Here is a 17,323-nt window from a genome sequence, read left to right as displayed (position 1 = left end):
GCTGAGGGGAGACCTCATCGCTCTGCAGCTCCTGGCAGGAGGGGGCAGGGAGGGGGGGTCGGGCTCTTCTCCCAAGTGACAAGCGATAGGATGAGAGGAAATGGGCTCAAGCTGCGCCAGGGGAGGTTTAGACTGGATATTAGGAGAAATTTCTTCACGGAAAGGGTAATCAAGCATTGGACCAGGCTGCCCAGAGAGGTGGTGGGGTCCCCATCCCTGTAGGTATTTAGAAGACGTGTAGATGTGGCACTGTGGGACATGGTTTAGTGGTGGGCTTGGCAGTGTTAGGTTAATGGTTGGACTGGATGATCCTAAATGTCTTTTCCAACCTAAACCATTCTGTGATTCTGGTCCCTGGCCCGCACAGAGCGAGGGGTGGGAGCTGGCGCTGCTCGGGGGGCCACGCTGGTAACGGGGTGCCCTCCCTGCGAGGAGGGTGAGGGTGTGCGGAGCGGGGCACGGCCCGCAGCACCCCGGCCTGCCGCAGCCGCCGCTGCCCCGTTGCCTCACAGCCCCGCGGGCCTTTTGTCCCCGTGCCCGCAGTTGCTCCTTAATCCATAAAACTCTGACCCAGTCAGCACTGAAAACAAGCTTTTGCCAGTTCAGTTAGCGGCATTCATAATGTGGCTGTAAATAATCTAGTGACTCGTCTTTTCCCTTGACATCTTCAAAGCCCACCAAGGGCCTAAACCCAGCGGGGAGCCGCCGCTGACGGGAAGCCCCGGCGCGACGACTGGGAGCCGTGGGGGGCTGCTGAGGAGGCTCGGCCCAGCCGTTCCCGGTGCCAGACACCGCGGCAGGCGGCTGTGCACGTCCACACACGTATAGACACACATAGGTAACTACCGGCACATACTTTGTGGGCGGCCCGCACGACGCCCGGGCGCCGGCTGTTATGTTCGCGCCTCTGGCCGTGCGCATGCGCGGGCGGCCGGCGGTCCTCCGCTGCGGCAGGGGGCGCTGCGGGGCGGGGCGGGGCGAGGGCGCGGCCCCGCCCCCGGCGGCCATGGCCCTTCCCGGCATTCCCTATGAGCGGCGGCTGCTCATCATGGCGGACCCGAGAGACAAGGCGCTGCAGGATTACCGCAAGAAGCTGTTGGAGCACAAGGAGATCGATGGCCGCCTTAAGGAGTGTGAGCTCAGCCCCGCCGGCGGGGATCGGCGCCGCTGAACGCATTGGCGGGGCTCGCAGGGAACCCGGCGGCCGCCGCCGAGCCGCTGCCCGCGCTTCGTCATGGGCCTGGCCGGGCTGAGGGGAGGGCGGGAGGGAGGGCGGGGGCCGGGCCTGAGCGCTGCCGGGATCGGCGGCAGGGCCTTGCCTGGCGGCCCCCTTCCCAGCGCCGGGGCTGTGTTCCTGGCCCCTCGGGAGAGCCCCGCGGGGCAGCCCGGGCCCTGGGGACCCCCCTCGCCGTGGGGCGGGAGGGACGGGTCCTGCCGCCCCCAGATCGAGCCGGGCGATTCTCTTTCCTCAGCCTCTTCCCCCCGTAAGGTTCTTCTGTCAGCCTTGCATTTTCCCGTTGCAGACGTCCTCTGGCATATCCTTCTGGCAGTGGCATGTCCCCCCGTGCAAATGTCATAGAATCATAGAATCATTTAGTTTGGAAAACAGCTTTAAGATACTCTACTCTTAGTTGGTTTAGTGGTGGACTTGGTAGAGTTAGGTTAATGGTTGGACTGGATGATAAAATCATAGAATCGTTTAGGTTGGAAAAGACCCTCATCCGCTCCAACCATTAACCTAACACTGCCAACTCCACCACTAAACCGATTAAGGGGAGAGGAATCATTTCATGTTTCCTGCCTTGGTGGCTGCATTATTTTTCATGAAAGTAAAAACTAGGAATCATTAAGGTTGGAAAGAACCTCTAAGATCATCAGTCCAACCATCAACCCAACACCCCCATGCCCACTAAACCATGTCCCAAAGTGCCACGTCTGCCCGTTTTTTGAACCCCTGCAGGGATGGTGACTCCACCACCTCTCTGGGCAGCCTGGTCCAATGCAGAGGCACTGATATGTTTGAATTCAAGCTTTCAAAATTCTGGATTGGATTTTCAGATGCCTTCTGCAGAGTGTTTTCACTAATAAGAGACGCTGCTCAGTTGCGGGTGTGCAGGCTCTGGTGTTGCTGAGCAGGGGCTCTGCTGTGCATGCAGGAGGATGTCTTACTGGGCGTGCAGATCTCCCACAGTCTAGCTCTACCTGCTGCTTTTTTGCTGGTAAAGGGCCTGGTCCTGAGTTATTGTTGGATTGAATGTTAGCAAAATCCTGTGTTTCTTTCCTTTTCTAGTAAGGGAACAGCTGAAAGAGCTCACCAAGCAATATGAAAAATCAGAAAACGATCTCAAGGCCTTGCAGAGTGTCGGGCAGGTACGTAAGAGAAACGAGGTCACAGCAGCCTGTGGTGGTGGTTGACAGTGAACTTGCCTGGAAGTAGCATTTAAGTCCATTTTGGTATCGAGAAAGAGTAAGTGGGAAAGGTACAGCTAACGGAAACAGGCCGTACTGTCAGGAACAGACACACCAAACGTATGGGTTAGAGAGATTTTCTGTGTGTGTTCTGGGTGACAGAGATGTGTTAAAGAAATAAAAGTGCTGGCAAACAGCATGAGAAAGAATTTCAAAGGTGACAGTCGTCTTCCATGCCCTGAAACTTGTTAAACGTTTTGCAATGGTAATTCATCTGTAGGCTCATACTGCATTTATTCTTTTGCAGATTGTTGGTGAGGTTCTTAAACAGCTAACAGAAGAGAAATGTAAGTACGCTGGACTGTTACTTTCTTTGAAATCTTGAAAATAAGCTTTCGTAGTTAGAATCTGCCTAAAGATTTGGAGGAGTAAAGAATCAGAGTATCAGTGATTGAGTATTGGCAGAAAAATATCATATACTGGACAGTTCAGAAACATAATTCAGAGCAGTGAATCAAGTACATTTGATTTTTTTTCTTTGATTTTGTTTCTCCAGTCATTGTGAAGGCTACAAATGGACCAAGATACGTGGTTGGCTGTCGTCGTCAGGTAGCTGATCTATGTGAATATTCATTAAAAGTTTGCTTTGGTCTTGAATATTGGCATTGCTTTTGATAAACTGGGTTCTTAGTGGGATTAAGTATTTTCTTTAAGGTGTATATGGCTGTTTTGTACTGGTATCTGCTTGCCCTCTCCTTTCGTAGTTGGTAGTAGTATAAATTCCTAGTAAAGATAAAGCAGTCCAAAACATTCCTCGAACCTTGCGTGTGTTCTGTTCTTTTCATTGAGTTGAAGCTCTGTCTTTCTGCCTGATTTTGAACTCTCTGAAAATGAATCATCACTATGAAAATTAGTCAGCTGTGTATGGTCTCACTTGCTGTGTTGTGAACGCGGCATATGACCATTACTGTCCTCGTGCTGAGCTTTAGATTTAATGTTATACAACAATAGGTCTTTATGTATTTATGTATTTTTTTTCTAATGATTTTACACTCTGCTTCAATAAATAATTATAGTAGGCGAGGCCCCCTATAATGCTCTGAGGGATTTTTATTTGTCCTTAATGATCTTAAAAAAAGCCTTGTCACTTCGAGTCTACGGGAGAACAGCTTTTTTACCTACACCAGATTCTATAGAATTTAGACATTTTAATGCAGAACCTTCCTTACAGCATAATCCATCTTCTGCTATAGTTGGCAAGAACCACTTAGAAGTACTCTCTGCTTTTTATTTTTCTGCGACAGTATAAGGGATGTAGTGCAGATGTGGTTTAAAAACTGCTTATTCTTGGTTAATTGAGCACTGAATGTGACCCGCTTACGGTAATTAAAACCCGTAGAGCAGCTATTGCTTACCAAAGCTGCCTATGAAGTAGGAACCACAATACTCAGTGAATGTGTTCTGCAAGTGCAGAGCCGTTGGGGGAGCAAAAGTGAATCTCTAGTTAGATTTTATTACACTCATCCCTGAGTTTGAGAAATGGAAGCAAAGAAGGATATGTATGAAATGTGAGACTGTAAGGTGTCTCTGAACAGAGAATAGCAACCCCGGGGAAGGATTGTGTATCCTGAGAAGGCAGCAACATTTTATTTAGTTATTTTAATGAACAAATAAGTGTAGGATCTTCTGACAGCTGTGACCTCTCAGTGCATCTTGAACTGATTCCTTTATGGTGGAGAAAGGTAACGGCAGTTGAGCTTTGAACACATCACAATTGTAGCATGTTCTCCTATATTATGGAAATAGTGAAAAATAGAAATCCCTTCCGTGAAAGGAGCGTGGGTGTAGTATTGATGTTAGGGGTGGCTTTTCTTTCTCTTTCTGAAGAGAAACTGACATTCATGACAGAATTTTGAACTCTTACTGACTCTATGTAAAGCAAGAAAATGTGTTTGCAAGACTAACATACAAATGTTTTGTGGTAGCCAGAATCTCTGGATTAGCTTAAGGTTTGTACGTGGAAGTTAAATTGAAGAACAGTGTCATAGAATTCCAACATACAAAAGCTAAACAGCTCTGTTGAGGTGATTCATCCGTAATGGTGGTGTGGTGGCTGTAGAAGCCGAGGCAACAAGCGAGTGGCAGAGCAGGGAGCCTGATGTACTTTAAAGAATTTAAAAAGAGAGGTGGAGGGGGGTTTCTAGCTGTCAGAGGAATTCTGGTGAAGGCCCACAATTAACAATACTTAGCAGTAAGCAGTGAACAAAACTCATGCAGTAAGTATTTTCCTGTGCTGTTGACTCTGTCAAGGGATTGTATGTTTTTCAGTAAGGATGGACCTTTTCTCCTCCTTTTAGAGACAAACTAGGTGAGAAATGTGGGTGCCAGTAAGTGTGTTAGTTCATGCAGCGTATGTACACAGATACCCTTGACTTTCCTCGAGCATACCGATGCGATATGTTTTTTGCTCGCATAAAACATCTGCAAGAATTGCTAGTATCAAAATGCTCTTTAAATACATAATTTTCAACTTCATCCTTTTCAAGATGTTACAGTGCAAACTCACTATTTTCTTTCACCAGAATGAACAAAATATTATCCTGGAACATAGGTGTACTGAATTCCACGTAGGGGCACGTGAGGTAGTCTTGAGGTTCTGTGTTGAAACAGAGAATAAATGCTAAGGAATAGGTTGTGCTTGGATGAGCCTGGCATTGAAGCATGTACTTTCAAGTTTATTCTTCAGTAAAAACACTCTTTGATCTTAAAAAATCCTTGATTTGATACCAGAGACTAGAAAAACATCTCCGGGATTGTCTTCGAAATGTCAGAATATCAAGGCAAATAATTTCCCATGGAGTGTTTCACAGAACTAGTTTTTGATCAGAGTTCTTGCGGCTGTGCTGCGCTGCTGAGGAAGGGGAGTGGCGCTGCTTAAATTGAAACAAAATTACTTCCCTATCTAAAGTGCATTTCCTAAGGAATTTGAGGTCAAGTGGTTTCTCTTTGTTTTCTTCCCACTGCAGAATAACTTAAATCTATTGGGCAGTGTTGAATCTGATAGAATTTCAAGCGTTTATGGATTTCTTAAGATTAGGCAGCTGGAAAGAGGTGGTGTTAGTGACCCCAGTAACGGAGGAGTGACAGCTTGATCCTGAAACACTGCTAGAGACTGAAGAGCCCACGTGGGCAAGGGCAGGGGCGATGGGAAGCTTCAGGCAGTGCTTGCAAACAGTTGTCGAAATCTCTGTTGTTCAGGTGCCATGTCGGTAAAGCTCAGAATAAACGTTTCATATTCTTCAAATGTGGATGGAGTACCTCTTTTTAAAAAAAAAAAAATTAAAAAAGAAAGAAATTAGAGTGGTGAGGTAACCTCTGTGATCGTTGTTCAAGGTTGTGTTGTGTGACAGGTGAGACTGCTCTTCTAAACCGGGTTTCTTAAAAACAAGGTATGAAACACAAGTTAGTTGTTTTAATCCCAGCAGAATTTAGCAGGGTGTACTGGAATAGGACTGCTAATGTGTTTAAAAAAATCTCGTGTAAAAATGGAGTAAGCAGACAAAAACTGCTGAGGCAGATGAGGGGGGCATCTGAGGTAAATGACAGCAAAAGAATAACAGCTGGAACGGCTGACTTTGAAGATGGGATATAACTGGGTATGTGAAAACGTGCAAGTGACAGAAGGCTTGGAGAAAATAGGTTAGGAACAGCTATTCACCCTTTCTGTCAGTCTGGAAAAGAGAAAGCCACTGAGTAGTAGGGTGGCAAGTTCAAGTTCGGACTGAAATGGGCAGGCTGTTCCGTGTGTCCTTAAAGGAGGATCGCTTCCTCGTTCTGAAACAGCTGGCTCTGCCCTGTGTCAAGCAGAGGGAAGGATTAGATCTCTTGCTAATCCCGTCAGACTGACAGCTTTTAAAAAAAAAAAAAAATTATGGTCTAGAAAACAGTATTTATTTTCAAAAGTGGCAGAGGTAAGTTAATGACTTGCTGTTCAAGATCTATTTCAACATTAACAAAAATTCTTCCTGTGGTCTGGCTTAGCTTTTGCTGGTGTCCAGCTGTGACAACCAACAGCTTCGTTGGTCTAGGCCAGCTCCTGGATCGCTTCTCCCAAAGATCACGTTCCCATGAAACAGTGGGCCAGCTTTTTCCCAGTTTAAGCATTCCCAAAAATGGTGGTGACGGGGACACAGTGTTTACTAAATGAGCTGCTTGGCACATAGCTGAGTAGCCGTGTTTTCTTCTTGTGTGTGATTGAGCAAAGAGTGCAAACTGCAGTAAACGTCTTGGCTAAAACCAGACATTGTTTTGGAGCGTGGTTCTAATAGAAATACCTTCTTTGTGACTAGCTTGACAAAAGTAAGCTGAAGCCGGGGACAAGAGTTGCTCTGGATATGACCACTCTGACTATTATGAGGTAGGTTTCTGCGCTACAGCTGCTCTTCTGCTCATCATTATTATAAAGGGGGAAAAAAATAGTGGTCTGAGTAGGTTACACAAAGGTTTGAGTAATCAGTTCTGTAATATTTTGTAAATGTTTTCTGCAAAGCAGTGCTTAAGTAAGGATAGTTACTTTGAGGGAAGACTTCTGTGTCTATTATACATGGTTTAAAAAGAAATTGGTTGTTCTTTAAAAACATTCAATTACACCTCCTCATTTTCAGCACTTTTTTAAGCTTTTGTTTGTTTGGTTTAAAACTTGAAAAAGTTTGCTAGGTTTGGCTTTTATTCTGTTTTTTCAACAAATGTCTTGATATCAAGGTGGGAGGAGAAGAAATCATTTTCATAGTTGCTGTAAAATTTATTGCAATATCTGCACAATGAAAAATGTCTACTCTTAACTCTTTTTTCCAGATACTTGCCGAGGGAAGTGGATCCATTGGTTTATAATATGTCTCATGAAGATCCAGGGGATGTTTCATATTCTGAGATTGGAGGATTGTCAGAACAAATCAGGGAGCTGCGAGAGGTATCCAGTATCTCAAAAACAGTTATCAAATTGTGGGATGTGTTCTGAGTGAAGGTTTTCAGCGCAAAAATATCTTACTGATGTTTGTCCTAAACTATTGGGAGCAGGCTGTTGAAGGATCCTATCAGATGAGCGATTTCCGTGTTTCATTAACTTAGAATCATAGAATGGTTTAGGTTGGAGAAGATCTTTAAGATCATCCGGTCCAACCATTAACCTAACACTGCCAACTCCACCACTAAACCAATTAAGGGTACAGTAATAATTTCATGTTTCCTGGCTTGGTGGCTGCATTATTTTTTCATGAAAGTAAAAACTAGGAATCACTAAGGCTGGAAAGGACCTCTAAGATCATCAGTCCAACCATCAACCCAACACCCCCATGCCCACTAAACCATGTCCCAAAGTGCCACCTCTGCCCGTTTTTTGAACCCCTCCAGGGATGGGGACCCCACCACCTCTCTGGGCAGCCTGTTCCAATGCTTGACCACTCTTTCCGTGAAGAAATTTCTCCTAATATCCAATCTAAACCTCCCCTGACGCAGCTTGAGCCCATTTCCTCTCATCCTCTTGCTTGTTCCTTGGGAGAAGAGACCAACACCCCCTCCCTGCCCCCTCCTGTCAGGCAGCTGTAGAGAGCGATAAGGTCTCCCCTCAGCCTCCTCTTCTCCAGGCTGAACACCCCCAGCTCCCTCAGCCACTCCCCACCAGCCCTGTGCTCCAGACCCTTCCCCAGCTCCGCTGCTCTTCTCTGGACACGCTCCAGCACCCCAATGTCCTTCTTGCAATGAGGGGCCCAAAACTGGACACAGTATTCCAGGTGTGGCCTCACCAGTGCCGAGTACAGGGGGACGATCACTTCCCATTAGGCTACATGTTCCTGTACTAGAAGATAACTTCCGAAGTGTTAAAATGTTTTCCAGCCTTGTAATTGTCTTTGTGGCAAACAGCAACGTGATTGCTGGGTGCTGGTGCACTCATACTGAAGTAATCCCATTAGTTTGGGCATCAGTGCTGCAGGCTGTGTGAGCCTGCCCAGCAATGCAGATGTTTGAAGATGAGCTCGTGCTGCTGTGAGCCAACTGACTATAGCAGAGATTGTTTGTGTGCTGTGTGCACATCTCACAGTGGCAGAGGAATATTATTCTGTCAACAAAGCCCAGTTCTCAGACTGGGTTGTAGCTTACCTCTACTGTTACAGAAGCTTGAATTAGATTAAAATGAGGAAAATCCGCTAAAGAAGAGGGTTTGAAGGATCCGAGACCCTTTAGGCTGAAGGAGTGCCATAAAGTCACGTGGGAGGGCATAGTTAGGATCGACAACCAACAAACCAAACTTGAATTTTGCACAAAAACTACTAGAATCGCTCTGGGTGGTTGTTGTATCATGGCAGTAGCAAAACGTGGTTTGAGCAAGGAGCATCAAGAGAAATGAACCATTGCAGAGCTGCAGTCTGAACAGCAAGGCAGGATTGTGGATCGATCCGTTAGACCAATCTGACATTTTCTTACTTAACTGTTTCCCATACAAAATGTGCTGCATGGGTAAATAAGAATACAGGTATCTGGAAAACAGACTGGCAAATGTACCATTAGCTTCCTGGGACTGCTGATCTGTTTTAAAACTCAGGGTCTCAGTTTGTTTCTCTGTCTCTTCACAGGTAATAGAGTTGCCGCTTACAAACCCAGAATTATTCCAGCGTGTGGGAATTATACCTCCAAAAGGCTGCTTGCTCTACGGCCCCCCTGGTGAGTCTCATGAAAGGGTAATGAATGCTTAGTTGTCACTCTGAAACTGTGGCAGTAGCCTTGTTTCTTTTTTGTTTCTTTTTTTTCTTTTATTTTTTTTAAAGTCGCTAGCAAGCAATGTTGGGTTACTGGTTAAACACCTTCAATCTCTTGTCTGTCCAGGTACAGGGAAGACACTTTTGGCCAGAGCCGTTGCTAGCCAGCTTGATTGCAACTTCCTAAAGGTAGTGTCATTGTACTCCTGCGCGCGTGCACATGTGCTCAATCTGTTTGCGCTCCAGTCTCTTACTCGTGTGTCTTTCACAAGGTGGTGTCCAGTTCGATAGTGGACAAGTACATTGGTGAAAGTGCCCGACTGATCAGAGAGATGTTCAATTATGCCAGAGATCATCAGCCGTGTATCATTTTCATGGATGAGATAGATGCTATTGGTAAGGCTGACGGCCTGGAGGATGGCTGGAGTCTCCCTTGAATGCTGAAACTGGCTCTAAAGCTACAGTCTCTTTTCAAAAGAGAGTGTGCACGCATGTTTGTTCAGAAGAAACGTAACGGGACAAGTAGTTCAGCTTCCTCCTGGAGCTATTACAGCTAGCTTAGAGCCATACCTGTTCACATCTGGTTTGGATATTTCTGATTATATGAAAAAGCATTTTGAAATGTGTGCGTTTAACTCTTCAAATACCACCCCTCCTTCCCCCCAGTTTAAAAAAGATACCAAATTGTCTTCAGACTTAGTATTATATGGAGGCAAAAATAAAGTACTGTAACTTAGGAGTTTGGTGTGCTGCAGGTGGTCGTCGTTTTTCTGAAGGCACCTCAGCTGACAGAGAAATTCAGAGGACTCTGATGGAGGTGAGTGTCTGATCCCTGACTACGTCCTGTACGGTCCACATTAAATAATAATACAGATGTGGATTGTTACGCTATGATCCAGCTTGTTAGAACTTTTTCCGAGTTAATAACCTTAAGCTAAGAGTGACCTAGATGCTGCTTTTACAAAAGACAGCTGCACATCCTGATAACTCAGCCATGAGTTCAACTTGGAGACTAATTGAAAGAATTTTTCAAATTGCTAAAATTGTTTGGGATATTTTCTCTTCTTACTGTAACTTGACTTTGCTACTGCTTGCTGCATCTTCTTTGAAGGTTTGGAGGGCTTCTTCCCTCTTAAAGAGGGGAAAGCAGAGCTTGTCTTTTTTTAGTCCCAAAGACACTTACTCTGTAAAATTTTTAGAACTGTTACAGTTCAATTTTCAAAACCAGGAGAAGTAGTTGTAGTTCTTTGTTTCTGTACTAATTGCTCTGGTGAACTGGATTGTGTGAAGAGAATTTTAAAACCACTGGTGACAATTGAGAATTCTGAAGCTAACGGAAAGCTTCATTGGCCTACGTTTGCAAACAGTTTGCCCGGTTCAAAAGAATGTGTCTGTCTTACGTAAAGAATTAAATCACTGATCAAAGAGCAAGTACTTTGAATCTTGACAATGAAATGTCTTCATATGTGGGTATTAGTATTCTACAGGCTCTTCTCCAAGTCTGACTTGAATGTCCTGGCCTTAGTGCAGTACAATCAAAATGTGTCAGCCAACTGTTGGCTCCTTTAGTACTTGCACCGGTTTCATTGCCTTATTGTTTTAGCCAAGCCTTTCACGTTTGAGCTCTGCTTCGCTCAATATCTTTTTCTCCGGGCGAGGCATTTTCAGTGTCTCTCTAAAGATCTCCTTTATTGCTTATAGAATATGCAGGGAGCTGTGGCGTTCCATTAGAAGGCTTGTAGCCTTCCCCCCCCCCCGATCTGTACCACTTTTATATCTTGGTGAAAATACTTACACAGAAAATAAGTACAGTAGATCATGCTAGGAGGGTTTTGGCTTGTTTCAAACCAAACTTCTGTTCTCTATTAGTTATTGAATCAGATGGATGGATTCGATACTCTGCACAGAGTTAAAATGATCATGGCTACTAACAGACCAGACACGCTGGATCCTGCACTTCTGCGGCCTGGAAGACTGGATAGAAAAATCCGTGAGTTACTATTTCCTGGTGGCTAGGAGGAGGGTATTATCCATATGAGTTGTGGGTTTCTGTTTTGTTGAAAGCTGTAATTCTTTCTAGATATTGATCTACCAAATGAACAAGCCAGATTAGACATTTTGAAGATTCATGCAGGTCCAATCACTAAACATGGTGAAATAGGTAAGTAGGAAGCTACCTGGATATCCTTCCTACTTTGGTTTGTAAAAAATGTGAAGAGAGCGAGTTGTTACAATGGCTCTGCCCTTCTAATTGCTTCCCTTACACCAGCCCTTACTTCCCCTCTCTCAGAATTCTACTTTTTTTTTTTTTAATGCATCCTGATTGAATTGTTGCTAAGTATTCCTTTGCAAAGGAAAACTGAATATAAACCCTTGGAGCACGGTTGTAAACTGGAAAATCAACATGATTCTCATCAGGTAGTTTCCTGTTTCTAAAGGAACAGCTTAATGCAAGTAAACAGCATTTTCATTAGCTCTCTCCCCCAAAAGAAAGAAAAATTGTTACTTCAGAAGTCTGAAAACAATGAATAATCTTTAAAAGTCATGGAGAAAGTTACTCTGGAGTTCAGAGATGGCATAATGAAAACCTTGTTGTCTGAAACAAAGCTTCTTTTTGGTTAGTGGTGTAGAGAGCTCTTTCCAGAGCGTAAGGGGGAGAAGTATCTATCATAAAATGGGGAAGGTTCATTTAATGACAGTGTTACTCTAAGCTGACCAGAGTCTTGGCTTCACAGTGATGCTTCAGAGCTTTGCTCAAGAAAACCGTAATTGTGATTTGCCTTCAAAACAACACTGGCTGCCTTTTCTTTCCGTAAGGCCCTGCAGACCCTGCCTGCTTGTTCCCAGCTCCGTGCCCCTGCCTCTTCACTGCCAGGAGTGATTTATGCAGCCAGGCAGCGGGATCTGGGTAGCGGGACTGATCTCGCTCACCATCTGGCTGCATAACCAGCTGCAGCTCAATAGAGGGGGTGGCTCGGGGGCGGGAATGAGCTGGGGGAGGACGAGCGGCATGAAGATTGCCTTTCTTAGCAGCAGTGTTGGCTTAAACATACACGCGACTGTAGTCTAAGATAGAGAAGCAGCTCCAAAGCAAATCATGAACCTGAGGTAAAGTACTTCATCCTTTTTCTCCTATCTTCGGGCACTGGAGTGGAAGCAGGGTAGGCTCATTCCTTTACAGCGTTCAGCAAGGTGAGCTGTCAGATGGGTACTAGCTAAATTGCTGAACGTGATGTGGGAAGACTGCGATGCCCAGCTTTGAGATCTTGAAAGGAAGTCGGGAATTTATCAGCAAGGTGGGGTGTGGATTGCATTTAAATCCTAAGATAATGACCCGTTCTAGGTTCCAGCATGAGATTCTCCTGCTCTAGTGCCAGAGTCTACTGCTGACTAAACTTACCAAAGCTTGCCACGTTTGACATTGCTTAGTCCCCTCACTTAAGTTTTTGGACTTCCCGATTATGGGGAGGCTTGTTTATAGCACAGTGTGCTACAGGGAATTAAAATAAAGTTGAAGAATTTCTAATCTCTAGGGGTTTTTTTTGATTCTTACGAGAAAAACTTGCAGTTCAAGTGTTTCGAATTTGATACAGAAGGTAAACTGTTTTGAAAAGTTTTGCAGAAAGTTGGTAATTTTTTTTAATAAGCAGCCTTGCAAAAATCAGAACTTGCTGGAGGCTCAACAGACACAGTGTGTTAGAAATTGATTCTAGAAACTATAACCATAGCCACTTTTTTTAGTAAATATATGTGCATAAAATATCAGGCTTAATATATCAAGGCATTAAATGCCTTTAATAGATGCAGTTGTTATAAGCGGAAAGGGACTGAATTATGATCACTTGGAGATAAGTTTTCTGGGTTTTTTTTTATATCATTTAAATGATGATAAGAACGTTGCCTTGATATAGCTTTTCTTGATTTCATGTTGATGCTTGTAACCACAAGTTAGTAACTTTGGCATTTAATTACATAATAGGAGCTTTTGGCTGCAGTACATTTCTGCTGTAATGAAAGGGGTAATACAGCCGATGATTTAAATTTAATTTATCAGCCTAGTGGACAGCTGCCTATTTGCGCTGAAATCAAAGTAAAGTGTTTCTTTGTGAGCTGGATATGTGTTTCATTGGCATCCATCATGGGAAGCGTGAATTTATTTCTAACTGGCATTTGTGTTTTATGAATAGATTATGAAGCAATTGTGAAGCTTTCAGATGGCTTTAACGGAGCAGACTTGAGAAATGTCTGTACCGAAGCAGGTATTTTCTTGACTCTTAATTTTGATGTGCTAAGTTGTCCTGGTTTTAGCTGGTTTAGTCTTGGTTAATGCTAAACATTCGAGCTGTTTCTCCGATACTTCTGTCAGTGGATTAAAATCGGGAGGTCAAAAATGTTCCGCTGGAACACAGTGTGTGTGCACTGATGCTCACTTTTTGTGTTCCTTTCTTAAGGGTTAGGTAGCTTTTACTCAATGGAAATGTTAGCACCCGGGTAGTAGCAAAACGCCAAAACAGTTGCGTATGCCACAGCATGTCACGCGTGTGTGGACTGTTAAGCATAAGCAGCAGCGTGGTGATAGGCCCTGAAGCTTCGATGGAACAACTTGAACAAAATCTCTTTTCTTTCTTCCAAGTTTCCTTATGACCTGTACAGTCACACAGAACTTGATTCTTTACATCCTCCCTCTGAGGTTACAGACAAGTCTGTTACCAGGTGTGCAGATAAACCAGCTGGGCATACAAACAGTCCGCTGGTACGTGCAGATCTGCTGCCGATTAGGAGCAGGAGCGCTGCATTCGCGTGATGTTGCGCCTGCTGATATCCCCTGCCGTGCACAAGCTGGATCTGCACGGAGTTACCTGGATTTGGGCGCTATCCTGTGACACGCGTGGTGTGAAAGATCTCTGTAGTTCAGGTTCAGCACGATGGGAGGAAAAAAACAGGCATACCGTTTCTGAGCTGGAGCTGGCCTCTAACCACATGTTGGCTGAGTATCGTGACATATGTCGTATGGTCTCTTAAGAACTAGATACGTTCCACAAACAGCGATGGTACCCATTTTTCTCCTTCTTGCAGAGCATCTGAGTCTCTTATTAGCCGGGTGATAACTGGAGAGTTAATACTACTTTATGCTTTTTCCACATTATAAATTCATTGTACACTTAGGGTTTGCCTACATGGGAAAGCTGAGTAACACAGTAAATACAGACTTGTCGTTTAAAACAAGTTTTATCCATTTCTTAGTGATCACCCAATTCAGAAAGGTGACCTCATTGAAGTTTCCTCCTCTTCCCAACATCCAAGAGTTGCATGTAGCAGTCTGTATGCAGACAATGTAACTTGGATCCGTTTTCACTTTGATTTCAGTGAATCTTTATGCGCTGTTGCTGCAAGGAGCACCAACTTACTCTCGCTGTTAAATTATTCTTTGCAGGTATGTTTGCGATCCGTGCCGATCATGACTTTGTAGTTCAGGAAGACTTCATGAAAGCTGTTAGAAAAGTGGCTGATTCTAAGAAGCTGGAGTCCAAGCTTGACTACAAACCTGTTTAAATTAACCATATCATTTGTGATTGACTGCACACGTCATACTAGGTTAATGTATAAAAAGAGAGAAATAATGTACCTCTTGATGATTATTGTAAGGTGTTTGTGTAACATGTAGCTAGTAATTTGATAACACTAGTTGCAAGTGGGCTACCGAAGTGTGTATTCTGTACCATTCTGACATACAATATTCGTTACAGCCTGGGCTAAGTGAAATGTGTGGAGATGTGTTCTGTTAGCAATTACGGTGTGAATTTATACATGTGCTTGAATGGGTTAGCGGACTTTAAGAAAGTCAGGTCATTTCTTGACTTTTTTTTATATCGGCGGTTTTGCTTCCCCCAAACAGTTTATGAATAAAAATTGGTTAAATCTGCTTATCCCTGTGTACCTTCTCTGTAACTCCTGAAGAGGGTTGAATTATGTGTCTTCGGTATTTGATGAGCAACTTTTCTCCGGTGTAGGGATTGTATCGGAGTCCTGTGCCTTACATACCAAACGGAGGCAACCTTTCCCTCAGAGGAGGGACAAGTGCTATTTACTCCTCTGCTGCTGAAGCCTGGGAAGAGGATTTGGCTGAGCTAGGATTTAATTATTGCTCAGAATGCAGGAAGCAAACAAGTCTTTTTAAATGTTTGCCGTCTTCCCTTACGCTGGGATAACTCCTGTACTGAACGCCAGTTTATAGACAAAAGCATTGAAGTGGAGGTGGAGAAACCGGGAGCAGTTTGATCTATAAAAGTTTTGATTACAGTTTTTTGGGGTGGTGGGGGAGGTACGCAAGATGGATTTCCTTTCCCAGTTCTCATTTTGGCTGCTCTATATAGACAGGAACTGTCCAATCTCCTTTGAACTTGCGCTGCATCAAGTGACCTACCTAATACTTCTGGAGCTCTGAACAGGGCTTTGCCGCGCCGTATGAGGTTGGAATTTGGCCGTATGCGGGTTGCCTTTGTGCTCCCTGTGAATTGACTGCTGTTTGGGTAATCGCTGAAACAGAAATCAAAAGGTAGAGGCGAAGGTGTTGGTGTTCTTAAGGGCATCTGTCACTATGCCTGATTTTTGTCTTCTGATCCGTTCCAGGGTTGTGCATGCAGATCGACTGCACTGAGCAACTTGCCTAAATGTTGGATTGGAACAGTCCTGTACTAGGCTGTACTTCTGGCTACTTCTGATTATCCTAATTGGATTACCCTGGGCATACTCAGCTGACAGACAAGTACATTCGATTAACTCTAGATTTGCCAGGAAGCACACAGCTTAACAACATCTCCCTGGCAGTTTTTAGAGCTGTGATTGTATTTTTTCCCCTATCCCTGCGAGACAAAACAGGTAGCGTAAGGTGTAAAACAGTTACAACAGGACGGGCCACAATATTTTCACCTTCATACGGCTAATGGTTGTTACGGACCTTTTTTCTGGTTTGTATGAAAACTTCCTATTGCGATGGTGTCAGGAGTGTAAAGATGCCAATCTCAGTTTTAGTTTTCCCTAACACCCTTTTGAGCGCAGCTCGTACAGAGTTGCTAGGTCTGGGTGCTACAGCCAGCGTGCTTGGAACGATTAGAAAATTAAATAGAAGTCAGTTTCTGAGTACTACAGTGATACAAACAGCGAGCTGAGCTTCTGGCATTACCTTGCAGAAGGGTAAAAGGTGGCAAACTGTTTCCTGAAGCCCTGGGAGTGGTTGTAGCTCATTTTTGTGGTTCAGACCATAAGCTACCGACACCTGTCCCTGTTCCTATTCCAGACACCAGCTGGAGGTGGGAGCTGCAGTTTTACTGTTGCTTCCTCCTTTGCCGTTTCATTTTTCATCTTTCCGAAGGGAAATTGCAGTGCTGAAAGAACAGTTGCTGAAACGTGATTGTCGAAGGTTTCTCAAGGGGGAAATGAGCAAAACATTTAAATAGTTTGGGGTAATTACCTTAAGAGTTCAGCAGAGCATGGGAGCAGGGAACCTCAAAAAGTGGAAAAATAGGTTCCTGCCCCAAGACTGGTGTGTCAGAGGGCCTCTCCCGTGTGTCACGAGGACCTGTTCGGAAATGACCCTGTTTGTGGCATCAGCTAAAATTCATAGAATCGCTTAGGCTGGAAAAGACCTGTAGGATCATCAAGTCCAACCGTTAACCTAATGCTACGAAGTCCACCACTAAACCAATTCAGGGTAGAGTAATAATTAATTTCATGAAAAAGGACGTCGGATCATAGAATTCAGGGTGAACTTCCCAGAGAGCGGCTTCCTCTCCTCAGATAAGCTGTCTTTACTTGCAAAACTGCTACCTGCAAGGTAGGAAATGGAAGAAACTGAGGAAATGGAACAAGTGCATTTAGCGGACTTTGACCCGTCTCAAAAAAGGAGAACACCACTATGATGGAGAAGTCTATGAAGAGGATGAGCATCACCCTCGAGGCGGTGTTCGATGTCAGACACCGTAAACGGGCCAGCGAGTAACTTGTGACGCTTGTTCCGTGGGGATGAGTGAAGGACTAGGAGCAGTTCGCCCTCACTTCCTGCTATTTGTTGTTCTATCCAGCCACAGTTGTTTCTAAAAGCATAAAGAAATAAACTTAAGTATTTAAACTGACTTTGCAATTTGTATAAAGGATGCAAGCTC

The 17,323-nt window shown here is 44.4% G+C and overlaps 1 protein-coding gene across 3 annotated transcripts; it reads left to right on the top strand.

Moving 5' to 3' along the window:
- The first annotated feature begins 999 nt into the window (after positions 1–999).
- Positions 1,000–15,078, top strand: PSMC6 (proteasome 26S subunit, ATPase 6). Of its 3 annotated transcripts, none has more exons than XM_075712514.1 (14): positions 1,000–1,133; positions 2,291–2,370; positions 2,717–2,756; positions 2,966–3,018; positions 6,759–6,826; positions 7,264–7,378; positions 9,039–9,126; positions 9,289–9,350; positions 9,434–9,557; positions 9,917–9,978; positions 11,031–11,151; positions 11,242–11,322; positions 13,349–13,420; positions 14,596–15,078. In XM_075712514.1, the coding sequence occupies exons 1-14, from the start codon at positions 1,007–1,009 to the stop codon at positions 14,712–14,714; spliced, it is 1,212 nt and encodes a 403-aa protein (XP_075568629.1). In that variant the 5' UTR covers positions 1,000–1,006; the 3' UTR covers positions 14,715–15,078. The 3 variants fall into 3 exon arrangements, with proteins under 3 accessions (XP_075568629.1, XP_075568631.1, XP_075568630.1); XM_075712516.1 differs by lacking the exon at positions 14,596–15,078 and adding an exon at positions 13,795–13,818; XM_075712515.1 differs by lacking the exons at positions 13,349–13,420; positions 14,596–15,078 and adding an exon at positions 11,979–12,122.
- Positions 15,079–17,323: the final 2,245 nt, after the last annotated feature.

This window comes from Pelecanus crispus, chromosome 6, assembly GCF_030463565.1.
Source record: "Pelecanus crispus isolate bPelCri1 chromosome 6, bPelCri1.pri, whole genome shotgun sequence".
NCBI lineage: Eukaryota > Metazoa > Chordata > Aves > Pelecaniformes > Pelecanidae > Pelecanus > Pelecanus crispus.
This window is presented reverse-complemented; position numbering and strand designations above follow the sequence as displayed.

Bases quoted from the DNA above. Each gene is read 5' to 3' on its own strand.
- PSMC6 (XM_075712514.1), top strand. From the start codon at position 1,007: ATGGCCCTTCCCGGCATTCCCTATGAGCGGCGGCTGCTCATCATGGCG. The intron at 9,351-9,433 runs GTAGTGTCATTG...GTCTTTCACAAG, and splicing joins TTGATTGCAACTTCCTAAAG to GTGGTGTCCAGTTCGATAGT. The intron at 11,152-11,241 runs GTGAGTTACTAT...AATTCTTTCTAG, and splicing joins AAGACTGGATAGAAAAATCC to ATATTGATCTACCAAATGAA.